General features: G+C 36.1%; 2 protein-coding genes across 2 annotated transcripts; both read left to right on the top strand.

Annotated features, from left to right (window-relative positions):
• Positions 1-1,269: 1,269 nt before the first annotated feature.
• On the top strand, positions 1,270-5,625 carry CPISCA (chloroplast-localized ISCA-like protein). Its single transcript, XM_089154295.1, has 3 exons — positions 1,270-1,538; positions 2,888-3,106; positions 5,172-5,625. Exons 1-3 carry the CDS (start codon positions 1,373-1,375, stop codon positions 5,312-5,314), a joined length of 528 nt encoding a protein of 175 aa, XP_089010421.1. The 5' UTR covers positions 1,270-1,372; the 3' UTR covers positions 5,315-5,625.
• Positions 5,626-7,427: 1,802 nt separating this feature from the next.
• On the top strand, positions 7,428-15,634 carry MGP1 (MALE GAMETOPHYTE DEFECTIVE 1). The gene is made up of 7 exons (XM_089154287.1): positions 7,428-7,565; positions 8,864-8,957; positions 9,748-9,892; positions 13,462-13,572; positions 13,846-13,992; positions 14,790-14,912; positions 15,166-15,634. The coding sequence occupies exons 1-7, from the start codon at positions 7,527-7,529 to the stop codon at positions 15,227-15,229; spliced, it is 723 nt and encodes a 240-aa protein (XP_089010413.1). The 5' UTR covers positions 7,428-7,526; the 3' UTR covers positions 15,230-15,634.
• Positions 15,635-15,661: the final 27 nt, after the last annotated feature.

Genomic DNA, 15,661 nt, shown 5'->3' with positions numbered 1-15,661 from the left:
AGAAACCAGATGAAACCCTCAGCATAATGTCAAAATTCTTCTTGAAGAACTCTCATGAAATCAACAGGTAAGCAGATGGGCTCAGCCTGATAGTAGCGGAGACCATAAAAATCATCCATTTTTCTATTACTTGGACAACTCTAAAGATTAATGAGAGATGAAGAATAAAAGAGATCAATAATAAGTTCTAAATGAAGATTTGAGATCTTGGTTCCAAAACTTCCTCCAAGGGAAACTAATTTTTGGTCCAATGTAGGTTATGAGAAGTACTAGTGTGCTCTAAAATTGGCCAAAACTTTGCTTGTTTTGATGTAGTTACGTCTGGAATTGAGCCCCACATCACCTACGTTAACCTAACTAGGCTCTGGTAGAAATTTTGAGTGAAGTTCAAATGACCTTCTTGCTCCTATAACGCTTTTTTACCATAAAATTAGATGAAGTTCATGTGGCATCTGCGGTAAGTTCTATTTCTAAAATTTTATATTATTATTTAAATGTGGGTCCCACACCAATTTTGTGGTGAGATGCTTGTTCCCGAGGGAGGGACCCTGTACCCTACAAAACATAACATTAAAAGACTTGGGTTAGGGGGGTGAACTCCCTCTTGGGGGGGGGTTCCCTTCGCTCGTAATATCCTCCCCCGTCCCTGTGTGCCCTCTCGTCCGGTCCTTTTGTGCTGCTTTCCGTGGCTCTTGTGGCTTGCTTTGATTGGTTTCTTGAAATTTTGAAATTGTTAAATTATAAATTTCCTTGTTTGTTTGGGCCGTTTCAAAATCTTTTAACTATTTCCTGTCTTGTCCTTTTTTCTTCAAAATGGCGCGTTTTTTTATTATTCTGGGTGGGGTATTATACATGTGGGGTCGACCCATAACCCTCCTCACTAAGAGGTATGAACCACTCTACCAACCCCACTAAAGAATTTTTAACATTTAATTTTAAGTTTATTATCAGAAAGGGAAAAATGAAAACCCTTAGAATTATATTTGTAAGTAAATAAATTATCGAACAAAAAAGAAGTTTTAAGAAGACTTTATCAACCAAACAATATCTTTGCCAACCCTAGCAACGTGTACAGTTCCTCGGCATTAGGACCTCATATTCAAAACGTGGACCAAATAAATCCATAGGAAAATTATCCTGTAAAGCGTTACAGACAATTTTACGATATGACAAGTGACAGGGCCCACCCAAAGTAAATCGAACGACTCTCAGAATATCATATCCGTTTTTTTTGGTAAAACAGAATACTTCGCATTGTCATGTCATGTTCTTTCCCCTCCAATTCTCCAGAATCCAAATGCCCCAATAAAACGAAACGTTTCAGCTTTCAGGAGCCCTCTCCATAAAATTTATCACCTGGTGCTTCTCTCCAATGGCTTTCTCTGCCAGATTTCAGGTTCACTGCCCATCGCTTAGCCAGTTGCCTACAAAAACTTCTTCTGCTTTGCCTGGGTCCTCGTCTTCAGTTTCTTTTAGGTCTTTATCTCTACATCTCAATCGTAGGAAACTCGTTTCTATTCGTTCAAGTTCTGCGACAGGTAGTGAATTGTTCTTTTTTTGGTATTTATATCCGTGTTATTGCCCTTGATTCTTCTCAGACTAGATATTTCCAAAAGCAAAATTCGGTTTTACTTGATTATTTTCGTGCTTTCTCTTCGACTATCACTTCGTAATTGGCTTGCGGTATTTTCTATATCTGTGATATGTTTATTTTTGTTTGTTTTGCGTTCATAGCGTTGGTTGCTTATGCAGAGATTTGCTCATCTTCTCTTGTAGTTGTATATAAGGCTGAAGTCTTAGGTGCCTGAGATTCCATCGTTTCTTAATTTGTTTGACTTTTGATTACTATATATTCAATCTATTGTAATAGAGTAGACTTCATACGCTGTTGGCAAACCCCAGGTGGCAAAACCCTCTATGTAATTATTCATCAGCCTTGGTTCTGTGTTGATATTTTTCATTACAAATTAAATTTTGAATTATGTATCTTCATAAGATGTTTTGAAGTGGGAAATTATCATGGCAGACGTTGTTTTCTGTGTTTCTGCAGCTTGTGCATATGGCATGCATACGCTGCAGTTAGTATCTGTGACTTTTTCAAGGAGTCTTAAATGGTTCCCTATTTTTCTATAATTATTTGAGTGATCCATCATATCTATTTTGGATCAGAAATGAACATAGTAGATGGGCTTCGGAAAAATCAGTTGATTATTAGCTAATATATCTGAATCTTCAAAATAGGGTCATCTCTTGTCCATGTAAAGTTCAATTTCAATGAGTAACACCGTGCAATGGGTGTTTGATACATGCATCATTTTGAAACAGTCTAGGTTTATCTAGATTCACGTGTCTCCTTTGAGCATGAATCCACCTGCCTATATGGCCCCAAAAAGGCCCTCTTGTGTGGCCATTTATTGATTAGAGACTTGAAACTTTAGCAACTGTCATTGCTGGACTAAGCAACTCTTGCAAGATAAGGTCCAGAATCCCATCACTGATTGCAGTAATCAAAGAATTATCTAATAGGTATTGAGTGACAACTGCATCCTGTAGACCTGAACATGGTTGAAGGAGAGGGGTTCATCTAAAATTAGAAAGAAGCTTGCTGGAAAATAGTTTTCCTTTCCTTGTAATAGCCACCCTTTTTTTTTTTTTTTTATTTTATTTTAATGTTTCACCAGTATTTTGCAAATTTAAAAATGGTCTGCAATATGTTATTTCTTAATGTTTCTCTATTTAACTTTTTCCTTTTCCTCTCTCTGCTTGAGCTTTAAATTTCCTTCCACATTGAGTAAGACACGAGGTGGTAATTCTCTAAGAAATTCCCTCAAATTTTCTGTGAAAAGATCCTTCAGGATGCTTAAATAAACCTACTTGGATGTTTCAGCTCCATCAACCTCTGAAGGTCTTGCACCTGCAATTTCTCTGACGGACAATGCACTGAAGCATTTGAATAAGATGAGATCTGAGAAGAACGAAGATTTATGCTTAAGAATTGGAGTCAAACAGGGTGGATGTTCTGGCATGTCTTACACAATGGAGTTTGAGAAGAGAGAAAATGCAAGACCAGATGACTCAGTCATTGAATACAATGGTTTTATTATTGGTAAGGGTATATGTTTGGTTCATTTTCTATTTATCTTGATGGTGCTTAATTCTTGAGTAGTAAAATCAGTAAGTTTCCATATCCATGTCAATTTTGTAGCTTCCATGTGCTGGTTTTATTGCAGTTGATATGACTCACACAATTTTGGAATTTAAAATAGATGTGCTCTGTCAAGTATCAAAAAACAAGCATTTCAGTCCCAAATGTTAATAGTTTTCTGTTTTTTCTTTATATAAAAAAAAATAAATGTATATATATATATATATATATATATATATATATATATATATATATGTATTGTTTTTATATATATATATATATATATATATATATATTTTTATATATATATATATATATATATTTATTATTTTTTGGTTTTTTTAATTTTGGTTTTTGTGTGGGGAGGGGGGTAGAACGTATACATTTTGTACACAGCTGTTGTCATTGCTCATTTATTTTATCTATCAAGCACCCTAGGCTTCATTTAGGTCCACCAGTAACACTGGTTGCAGTTCATTTATAATCTATGAATCTTCAGTATTCCAATCCACTGCAAGATAGACCTACCAAATGGTGTGCTTGAAAGAAGTTTAGAAGTCATGGTAGCTATATCTATATAATTGATAAGAGGGAGGAAAAAAATGTGAAGAAGAAGAAGTAGAAGCTGCTCTTGCTTCTGGTGGCCTCAACATCATGGGATTTCCAATTTCTCCCCTTATGTTAATTACTCTGCTGTACAGTAGTAGCATTACACTCCATGTGCTCCTGCTGTTCTTCTACAACTTGGGTCAAACACATTTTAAATTATTGTGAGTTAATACTCAAGTTCCCACCTTTCTTCATGCCATTTTCCTTGTTTGTAACTCTTATGCAATTTTTATTTATATCATTATTATTTTGAATTGCTAGTGTAACAATGAGAATTGATAAAGCACATTTCAAATGGAATTGTATTTAATACTCAAATTTCTTCCTTTCTTCAAATCATTCTCCTTGTTTGCACCTCTTCTATAGCTTTTCCCTGATTATTATTTTGAATTGGTAGTTTGACAGTAGAAACTGCTTGAAATGGAGTAAATTTTGGGAACGTTCCTTTTTTTTTTTTTTGGGTGGGTGGGAGGGAGGGTTGGGTTTCTAGGGAGCACATATTTTCATAGGCATGAATCATGCTTGTAGAGGTCAAACCAGGTTTCACTTGGGCATCATGACCTTGTCCTATTCACCATTTAAGGATAGGGCACCATTTTGTGATGGGTTAAATATGTGGCTTTGCTATGTATTGAGTACTATTGACTTGAGGACAGGGAAAAGTCACCCTGGGATCCATTTTATTGTTTGCATATGAGAATTTGCATGGAGTATTTTATGAGATTTTGATGAAAAGTGGGTCATGGTGCAACAGTAAAGGTTGCTCCATTGTGATCAAGTAGTTATGAGTTCGAGTGCAGGAACAATCTCTTTGTGAGAATGGGGGTAAGGTTGCGTGCATTATGACTTTGACCCCTGCTGTGGTCAGAGCCTTGTGCATCAAGTATACTCTTTACTTTTGTTTTAAGAGATTTTGGTGAAGGGGATCCAAAGATGCTACAAATGCAGTTGAATTGCTGCACTCAATGTGACTGTCATCTACGGTGAATCCATTTGTGAGCTATGAAATTCAAGATTAGTTTCTTTTGAGCAACCAACTCAATGTCTTTTATGGGGAAAGGGTTTTATTTTGGTATTGACTATGTTGCACAAGCACTTCATTCACTAAATTTTAATTATCTTGATCACTGGCACTGAGACATGTTCTCTCTTTATTCTTCATGGTGAAATACTTTAAATACTTCATGGCTACAAGTTTAAGATTTAACCTGTGAATTTAAAGGTGATTTATTTAGCTAACCTCCAAACCCCCTCCTCCCACCAACACACACACACACAAAAAAAAAGTGAGAGAAATTTTGATCAAAATCTTCTCATATTTTGTATGATGGTGAGTAAATTTGCTGATTATACCTCTTTTATGTACAGAGTGCATTTTCTCAGCATTAATCTTTATTTTGGTTTTTCTACTTTGCAGTTTGTGATCCCAAGAGCCTCCTTTTCATGTATGGGATGCAGTTGGACTTCAGTGATGCACTCATTGGCGGAGGATTCTCATTTAAGAACCCCAATGCCACCCAAACTTGTGGTTGTGGTAAATCGTTTGCTGCAGAGATGTAAAATCGATATACATAGCCGAACTATTATAAACTTGTGTAAATTAGATTCTTATGATGCGTCCTTGCTTCTCTGAAATTATGTTCACAGACCTACTGATGAATCAAAATACAGGGTTTATCTGAGAGTTTGTGGCCAAGGCTCAGTGTAGAAATTGATGAACTGAATCATTTGCTAAGTTTCTTGAGCTTAATCTTAGTGTGAGATTGTAAGAATTGGATGCTGAATTATAGGTGACCTTGGCTTAGAATGGTTTATGCTAGATTGGGTGCGCCTTTGATATAATTCAGGCTCGGGAACACCCACCATCCCACCCCAATATGTACGACTCATCAAAATGGAGAGTATTGGCTTGATGTCGGAGTTGAACCTTCCGTCAGGGATGCGATTGGATGCCTTTTATCTCCAATGAGGCAAATGATGGTTATATTGATCGGTTGGTATTTGCCAAAGGCTAGTCTTTTTATATTTTTTGAGAAAATTTTCGGAGTCATCTTTCGAATTATCCTTTCAAATTAATGTTTCTCTTTGGGTTATTCAATTTATCAAGTAGAAGAAAGATATCAAAGACATTTCTAGTTAATAGGAAATCGTAGTTATGCCGATGTAAGTAAGTTAAATATTTCAAAAAGGAGAATTATCTTGGATGAAAATTCTTACGCTCAATTCCTATTATCATTTCCCTTTATCATTTCCCTTTATCGTCTTTTATGACTTTTTTCATTTACTAATTATGAATCTTCACAAAGTTTGGGAGATATGATTTATTAATAATATTTTCTTAAATTTAGGATATGGAGGACAATATTGAAAGTGGATAAATAAAACTAACAGGGATTAATGGTATTAGTAATACGAGGTCTGATTGATACCTAGATAACTCATGTATGAAATTTCTTGTGCAATTTTTTGATGGTGATACATGATATTTTTGAGATTCAATGGTTGTGATCATTCCATCGTTGTAGTTACAATTGTTTGATCTCAAAATATTACATTTCGTAGTCTAAGAGTTGTGCAAGAGATATCCATACAATAGCAAACAAACATTTTATTTATTTGGGGTTAACTTTTCTTTTGTTTACGAAGGATAAATAATTACTTCATCATTGACAGGGAATTAATAACTATGAGTAGCATTTATATAATTTTCTTGAAGCCTCTTAGAGGGTTTCCTTTCCATTACCAATTAAGGCTGTTAATCTGGTGTGGTAGTGGTATTTGGTATCGAATACATTTATTTTATACCAAATGCTTTAATTATTATCTCATATTTATTCAGCACTAAATCAAAATGGTATAATTTGTTTGAATTACTATGTATATATCATCATCTCATCATACACCAAACAGTGTAGTCCAAGATAGAAACAACATTGAATAGAATTTTCATTAAAATAAAATTTTTGACAACAAAAAATGATATGAGTTTAAAGGTATCAATAATTTAGTATTGGAGTAAGCTTCTAATTGAGTATGGTATTCTACCAAAAAAAAAATTGAGTAGGGTATAAATAAAAAAAAAAAAAAAATTATAAAGATATTTTGATCATAAAAATGATGATATAATTCTTAATTGAATCTTTAAACACTACATAAGAGACAACAAGAAAATAAAAATATTTTAGTTATTTAGATAGAAAAAGGGAGACAAATAAAAAATGCCATTTTCATGATGTACCAGTGTCACGCATAGGATGTGGGGTTAGGCACATTATCGACTTCTTAAATGGGAGAGGTAAATATTTTGATATCAGAAATTTTATTTATATATCATAAAGACAGAAGAAATCAGAATTGGAAAAAACAGATATCCATATTTTAATTAAAACACACAGAAATGTGCTCGATTCCCAGAAGGTTCATCATTTTCTGGTGAAAAATGTTAACAATATCGCTTGATTATCTAAATGGGAGCGGTAGATTTTTCATTTAACAGAATCATTGACGGGATTACTTGATCTTGTCCGTTCGTTTGTACTCTCATATTGATCGTTGATGGGACTGTCAAAGTCATCAGCTTTTCCAAATCGTAGGGGCAGAACGGGGTTTCTGGTGTGGAGAAGTGATTGTATGTTTTGTCGGGTACATTAAGGGAGGAAGCACCAGGCTTACAATACAATACAAACCCTCCCAGTCACTCTTGCGGGCAGAAGCTCATCGGACCAAAACCTACCTATATCGTCTCGGAGATCGAAGCAGAGAAGTTCCGATCATGGCGTTAGCTTCTCGTTTCTTATCGAGATCCAGACAGGTATCGTCTATGTTTCAGATCAACTAAGTGAACAACCCCTTCCACTTCTCCTCCGTTGTTTTTTTGTTCCTTTTTGGGATGAATCAATTTCTCCGTCGTTGTTATTGCTTCCGAGATCTTGTTCGTGTTTCTATTTTATTCTGTTCTTTTGTGAATTCCTTGAGATGAATCTTTAGAATCTCGTATGAGAAAATAAAAATGCAATTTGAAGTTTGGATTATTGCCAATCCGTTATTAGAGTCTCTCTCTATCTCTGAAGCAGTTTGAAATGGAAAATGTGGCTGATCAGAACTTTCGTTCCCTGTTTGTTCTTGCGCTAGGGTTTGTGGCTCCCTTTTTAGTTGTTATAGTTTGGAAGGAAAACGCAACATTTATCTTTTTATTTTTAGTTATTTTATTAGAAGTGTTAGATAATCAAGCGATATTGTTAACATTTTTCACCAGAAAATGATGAACTTTCTGGGAATCGAGCACATTTCTGTGTGTTTTAATTAAAATATGGATATCTGTTTTTTCCAATTCTGATTTCTTCTGTCTTTATGATATATAAATAAAATTTCTGGTAAGAATGGTGGCATTAAACTGGATTTTCATGTTGCCGCTTAAGCGAAATATGTGTTTTTCTGTTGGAAACTTGACTTCCCTACCTTGCAGATTTTTTAGATGTATCAAGGTATACTTTTGTATGAGGTGCTTCAAGCTGTCATTGTTTTTTCCTCCCATAGAGTTGAAACTTATGGATGCATGGGCAACATGTGCGTTTCTTTAGAGAGGCCATGCCTTATGGAGTCTGTAGCACTTCCCATAATGCTGGAGAAACAGCTGAAAGGATTCCTGAGAGGAATGTAAAGTGAATCTGTTTAGACGTAAAATTATCCTGAGTTTTCTTTTCCTTTTGCCTTCCATTTTTAACTTGTTTTGAGGATTGGATTGATTTATTTTTTATGCATAATCTATGTGATGCTGTATATGGTGTTAATTTATCAGTTAGATTGATGATATGCAAATCCTATTTATTGGATGTTCCTTTTTTGGTTCAAATAAGATATATTATCTGCCAAAGAAGAAAAAATAAAAACCAATGGAAAGATGAAGTAGAAGTTCCTGATCATTCTGCACTTATTCAAGCATTCCCATTATTTGGAGCTGCTTTATCTTTCTCATGAGATTCTATCCTTTTTTTTTTTTTTCTTATAACCTGCAATTATAACTCTTCATCTTTTTTAGTTCTTGGAGGACTTATTTGTTTTCTATCTTGTGGCATCACTTATGTTTCTTATGATTTTGTGATCTTACAGCTCTATGCTGGTCAGATAATATTACAACAGGAGCATGGTGTTCCAGTTCGCTTCTTTGCTAAGGAAGCTGCACCTCCAACCCTCAAGGGAGATGGTAAGTGAGTTGATCGATTCCTTTTTGTTTTAGCATCTCAGAACTTCACTGTAAGATACTAGTTCATGGCCTCATAGTAGGTCACTTTAACTTGATCTGACTTCTGCCTTGATTTTTTTCCAAAGTTGGCAAAGAATAATTATCATTTCCATGCCATTAACAAATAATTTTGTTTCAATGCCAATTTTTTTCTTCATTCGACTGTCTCAAAGGAGGTGAAAAATGTGCTTTTGTGGGTTCTGTGTGTGTGGCAAGCAACTGCAAAAGCTTAGACAATATGCTGTTGATTAAATTTGCTGATTTTGATGGATTCAAACTTTAATTAAAAAAAATGCAGCTGCATTTGATTGTGGTGGTTACTTCTTCTGTCTCAGCATTGAATGATATGTGTGGCAGTCTTTCTTAGGGTGACTTGTCAGTCTTTTTAATTATTCTTATATGGTTTTGGGATTTATTGAAAATAGATTGTTCTTGCTTCTTGTTAGATCAGTTGATGGTATTGATGCCTCTTTAATGATGCATTTACATATCATACATTCACCAAGTTCATTATTCGTTCTTTGGGAAGTTGCTCTAGCAATTTATCTTCTTTTCATTTGGGAGCATTAATTGGTTTAATTTATGGCCATACTTCACCAGAAAATTTATGGTTGTTGATGTACTTGTTGTCAAAGAAATTGAATTTCAAATGTTTCTATTCCATCAAAATAAAATAAAAAGACCTTCTTATCTTACTTTTTTTATGTTTAATTTAATTGCACTGACAAGGGATCTGTACTTGTGTTGATAGAGATGTTGAAGAACATATTTCTCGAGGTAAAGAACAAATTTGAGACTGCCCTTGGGATTCTTCGTAAAGAGAAGATTACCATTGATCCGGAGGATCCTGCTGCAGTCTCTCACTATGCAAAAGTCATGAAGACCATTAGAGAAAAGTGAGCATTCTCATATTTATCTAGTAGTTACATTGTTTGCACTTATTATTTTTAGTAGAGCATAAACTTATGTTGGGGCTCCTTAGTGTAATAAATTACGTAAGGGGCCCATAGCAACTAACATTGTCTCTCACTGTTTGAGTTTTTTTTATTTTTTATATTTCAGATTGGAAGGACCAAAATCCCCCTCAAGTTGTTTAATACATATGATATTACAAAAATATGCCTAGGATACTTGTCTAGTAGTTACATTCTTTGCACATTATTATTTTTTTTATTAGAAATCTCTTTTTCTCTCTCTTCATGCAAGGTGCTTCCCTTCGGACTTTTGTAGAGAGAGAGTAGCTCTAACCATTCTTCTCATGAGTTTTTTACGCGTGGGTCCTGTTAGTAGAACATAAACTTATGTTAGGTCCCCTTAGTGTAATAAATTACATCCGGGTCCCATAGCAACTAACACCTATATGATTCATAAAATACACCTATATTTTCAATCATATAGGTGGGCGAAGGGATTCTTCCTTCACCCACCTTCTTCCTTCTCCCTACCTAAAAAATTGTCAAAAACCACACAGAAAATGGAGAATTGCACCAATGGTCAATAGTTCCATTTCCTCAATGCCCAAATCCTCAACAACCCATTTCCTTTTATTTGGTGGTGAAACCAAATTCACATACGCTTGAAGATCCCTATACTCTTGCATCTCCTTGGTAACCTTCTTCTTCGCAAGCGCACAAAAAAATAATGATCTATGGCGTCATCATTCATAAAATCTGAGAAGAAATTTCATCCTTACTGTGCACAATCAAATTATAAGCTCGAGATATTAAATCATGTGAATTCTAAAGCTCCATGGTGACCACCAAGCCCTAACAGTACCCCCTCCCACTACCATAAAACTAAAACCCATTCTACCCTCCTTTCAACAACAATGGCATACACTTCCCATCACCAGTACCTACTTTATAGAAGATCGAACACTAAGGCTGCGTTTGTTTGCAAAGGTGGGGTGGGAAAAAAGGGGTAGGAAAAAAAAACATGTGAACCCCATATGTAATGGGGTGAGGGAAATAGAAAGGAAAGGAAAGGATTTTGTGGAGAAGTATTAAATGTATGCCCCACTTTGTTATTTTTCGCACTTATCCACAAAATATTACCTATTTTTTGGGGTTTTGAAAAGGCATGGGGTGGGAAAGTAAGCATGCCACCTCATCAAACAAGCTTCCTTAATTTAAGGAAGCTTGTCTACTAGCTTTTCCACCCAATGAACCAAACAAACCACACTTTTGGGATTTATGAAAAAGTTTGTTTTAGGCTGCATTTGTTTGCTGGAATAAAGGTGGGGTTGGAAAAAGTTTGAAAAAGCAAAATTTTTCATGAAATCCCAAAAATGTGACTTGTTTGGTTCACTAGGGTGGGAAAAAGTTGGCAGATTAAGGAAGCTTGTCTGCCGAGGTGGCATGCTAAGTTTCCCATCCCATGCCTTTTCACAACTTCCACAAAATAGGTGGGATTTTGTGAAAAAGTGTGGAAAACAACAAAGTAGGACCCACATTTAACACTTATCCACAAAATCATTTTATTTCCTTTCCTTCTCCCTTACCCCATTACATATGGGGCCCACATGTTTATTTTTTCCACCCCTTTTTTCCCTCCCCACCTTTGCAAACAAACGCAACATAAGTGGCAAACATAGTAGGCCAAGCTAACGCCATCTTCTCATTGTCTTTCTTCCAAGTGAAGTAATTGAGCATGAAACAAACAAACAAGCTTATGCAATTGATTAGTGGGTTTCAAATCTTCCTCGGGAGAAAATTGGCTTGTAGTTTCTAATGATGTTTGTGGAGGTTCGATCAGAATACCTTCCAATTTGTTCTCATCCTAATAGTCATAGGCTTATATTTTGGGAGAATAGGAAGGTGGTGACGGAGCTGAAGCGGCTGGCTTTGCCAGGCTGTGATGAGTTTCGAAGTTGGATTGGGTGATGGGAGGAGCGACCAAAGATCGAAAGGAAGGGGGTTCCAAATTATGGTTCCGACAGGTTGGAGGAGGGTGGGTGAAGGGGTATTTTAGTAATAATAGAGCATGAGGTATTTTAGTAATATCATATATATTGAACAACAATGAGGGTTATTTTGGTTCTTCCAATTTGAAATTTGAGAAAACTTAATGGTGGGAGACAATGTTAGTTGCTAAGGGAGGTAATAAGGGGACCAACATTAGTTTATGCTTTACTAAGAGGACCCAAATGTAAAAAACTCTTTTATCATTGAATGGAATATTTTTTGTGCAAGAGTAACTTCCTATTCATTGGGATCATTCTATTCTTTTAAGTAATCCCAGATAAAGATACCCTTCCAAAAGACTTGTTTAGGTAGGCCGTGGCTTGATATCATGCACTAGCCGCTAGGTATGACTTTTCCCCATTAAGCTTGTGTGGCTTTGAACGGCTCTATAGATTCCTTTATCTTCTGTTGTGGCCCTCCTCAATTTGGCTATAGGTGTTTGTGTCTATCAGTAACTGCTCTTTTGCCAGAAGTGACTCATCACACCATCTGTGTTCTGTGAATGGGGGTTCTTTTCATGAGGAGCACCTGGGGAAAATTATGGTGGGGGAGTTTGTTGCAGTAGTTTTGATGTGTATTTCTGGAAGCCTAAGATTACTAGGTTCAGAAATCCAATGAAACCAGAGTCGCAGTGGCTAGTTTGAAACCAGTATACAAAATAGTCTAATCCTGATCAGAAAACAGGTTCTCTCAGTCCACCGCCGGTCAGCGCTTGAAAGCTGTAGTGCGCTAGCGTGCACTGTAGTTTTCTCGCTTGTTGGCTGAGCCCATCTGAACTTAATAGAAATTGCTACTAGCAGTGAACCCTTGAGGTCATTCACACGGGTGTTAGTTCTCTGCACTACTTTCAGTGAAAGTTGAATGTTTCTCATCTAGCACTGATATGACCCAGTCCATGCAGTAGTGGGTTTGGTATTGACCCATGAGACTAGTCAATAGCTGTTGCCACCCAAAGAGAAAACATAAATAAAGAGAACTTAGAAAAAAGCTGGAAGAAGTTTTTTGTAACAGATGTTCAGAACAATTTTAATGGATTAGTAGACCCTGTGAATGCAACTCTGTATGGATAAGGGAAACTTGCTAGCCACTAGCTAGGGGAAGAAACTTCAGAACAAGTTGGAAATTGGAGAGGTACATGGTAATTGGGTTTTCTGAAAATGGTTGCAAGACTCTTGTTTGGAATCAGAACTGAAAACTAGAGGAAACCAGGGAACAGAATTATGTAGCTGAAGCTCAGGTGAAGCAGAAACTACTTCACAGAATGAGAAGGAAGCTCCACACAACAGAAAACCAAATTCTGTAGCATAGATTAGAGTTCATTACCATGTACCTTAGGCAGGTTGGAGCATCTTGTTTGCGTCTTTCTTTTTGGGTTCTTTTATGTAATGGATTTGTGTGATGTGCCTTTTTTACTTGTTATCCTCTTCTGAATTACTGCACTTGCATTTTATTACATGGCAATATGGAAGTGATGCATTTTGGTGTTTATCTTGCACATTCAGGGCAGACTTGTTTTCAGAATCCCAACGAATTCAGTACACCATTCAGACTATGACAAAAGATATTCCGGATGCCCGCACATATCTCGAGACATTGAAAATTATAAGAGTCAAGTATGTGTTGATTTGCCTAATCTTAATTCTATTTGCCCTTTTATTTTCATAGATGTTAATTGGGATGTAAAATAGTCATTATAATACCAGAGGTTATCTAGAAGATACCCTATTGGCTTGGGTTATCGTTACATAATGCTTTCCTTCTTCAAGAATTACTGGACATCCAGTTACCGCTCCATGTTGAATTGTTGCAACTGTGGAATCATATTTTGTACCTTTTTGAATCTCAATTCACTGCTAATTAATATTCATGGATGCACATTTTTACAGGAGAGGCCTTACTGATGAACTTGGTGCGGAGGCTATGATGATGGCTGCCTTGGAGAAAGTTGAGAATGAGATCAAGAAGCCACTTTTGAGGTCTGACAAGAAGGGAATGGCTCTTCTTATGGCTGAGTTTGATAATGTTAATAAGAAGTAAGTTTCATTGCAGTCCCTGACTCGTAATTTTCTACTTTGTTTGATGATTTTTGTGTCACTTCAGAGTCGAGAAATTAAATCCTAACTTTGATTTTGGCTGTTGTCAGTTTATGACTGAAGTAGTACAGAAGTTCTATCCCTGAGTGTGGTATGTAATCCTGGGTTGGTGTCAGGCAGGGTTGATTCCAGTACTGATCCACTTGTCCAAATGGGTAAAATGTATCAAATTGATTTTTTATTTATTTATTGAAAACAGGGTAAATCAGTTCAATCTGGCCCCTATTCAAGGCCATCCAGATTGGTATTGGAGTGGTATCAGGCAAGACTGATCCCAGTTTGATTTATATGTATTAAACCGTTTCCCTGAGTGCATTTTGGGGTTTTTTAATAACATCCAAAAGAATGGATCACACTCTGGCTAGAATTTAGATTTATGGAAAATTTGGCTCTTCGCATTAAAGGAGCAAATGGGGGCATTGATGGATGATATTTCATGTGGATTAATAGAGGACATTAGGTTAATAGAATAGAGCATTAACCGACTTTATCAGGATGTGCATTGGAGTTGGAGTAAAGGTTGTCATGATTTGTGTAATTTGGGGAAGTTTATTAAGTGGTGGAAGAGGCAGCTAGAATCATAGGGTTTGCTCCAAAGTTGCCATTATATTTTGGATCTTATACAACATTTTATTTTGGACTTGAACTTTCACAATGTTAATTTTGGTGGTGTCATTGTTGCCCTGAACATCTTCTAGGAGTTCAGAAAGATTACTGATGCATTCTTTCTTAATCAGGCTTGGCATTCGAAAGGAGGAATTGCCTAAATATGAGGAACAATTGGAACTCAAAATTTCAAAGGCTCAGTTGGAGGAGCTGAAGAAGGAGACGCTTGAAGCAATGGAAACTCAGAAAAAACGGTATGTTCCAGGTTCCTCTGCAGTTCATCTTCCTTTATGCATGTTCCTTTCCTGATATTCTTTAATAGCTGTGAAATAATTAAAAGTATTGATGGATTTAGTAATTGAATACCATACCCCCTTCATATTCTACTTAGAACTTTTGCAATATTATATACTTCAGTGTGAATTCATATAACATGGAAAGACTGTTGTTTCGTGTTATGCTATCATTTCCAATTCCAAATTAGCAATTTGTCGTCGTTTATTTCAGGGAGGAGTTCAAAGACGAGAAAATGGTTGATGTGAAGTCACTGGACATCCGAAACTTCATCTGAAAATAAACTTCTTCCTCACATTGTGCCCCGAAAATTTCTTGTTCTACTTTGTTGGGAGATTTTTGCTGCATGTTTGTTCAGCTAGAAAGTCTGATACAGCGAATTAGTTGGGGCGCCACACTTAAGATGATAAAATACTTTTAACATGTTTTCCCCTCGAATAAGTATCAATTTGGCAAAGCTGAGAATAGGGAATTTGTAGATTTGCTTTGTTTTGGATACCGGATTTCCGATATGGCATGTTTATTGAAGCAGGCAAGAGTTGGAATGACACCCAACGCTTGCAAATCTCTATGTTTTACATATTAATCCCCGTGGTTAGTGATGGGTTACTACATGAATATGGTGAGAACAGCATTGAAGCAAATTAATATATTTTCTTTCTGCAGTAATCTGCGTTTATCATTTGCATCATCTCGATTAAGGGTGACG

This window comes from Hakea prostrata, chromosome 1 (assembly GCF_041222555.1).
Source record: "Hakea prostrata isolate BN-2017 chromosome 1, UWA_Hpros_2, whole genome shotgun sequence".
Classification (NCBI taxonomy): Eukaryota; Viridiplantae; Streptophyta; class Magnoliopsida; order Proteales; family Proteaceae; genus Hakea; species Hakea prostrata.
This window is presented reverse-complemented; position numbering and strand designations above follow the sequence as displayed.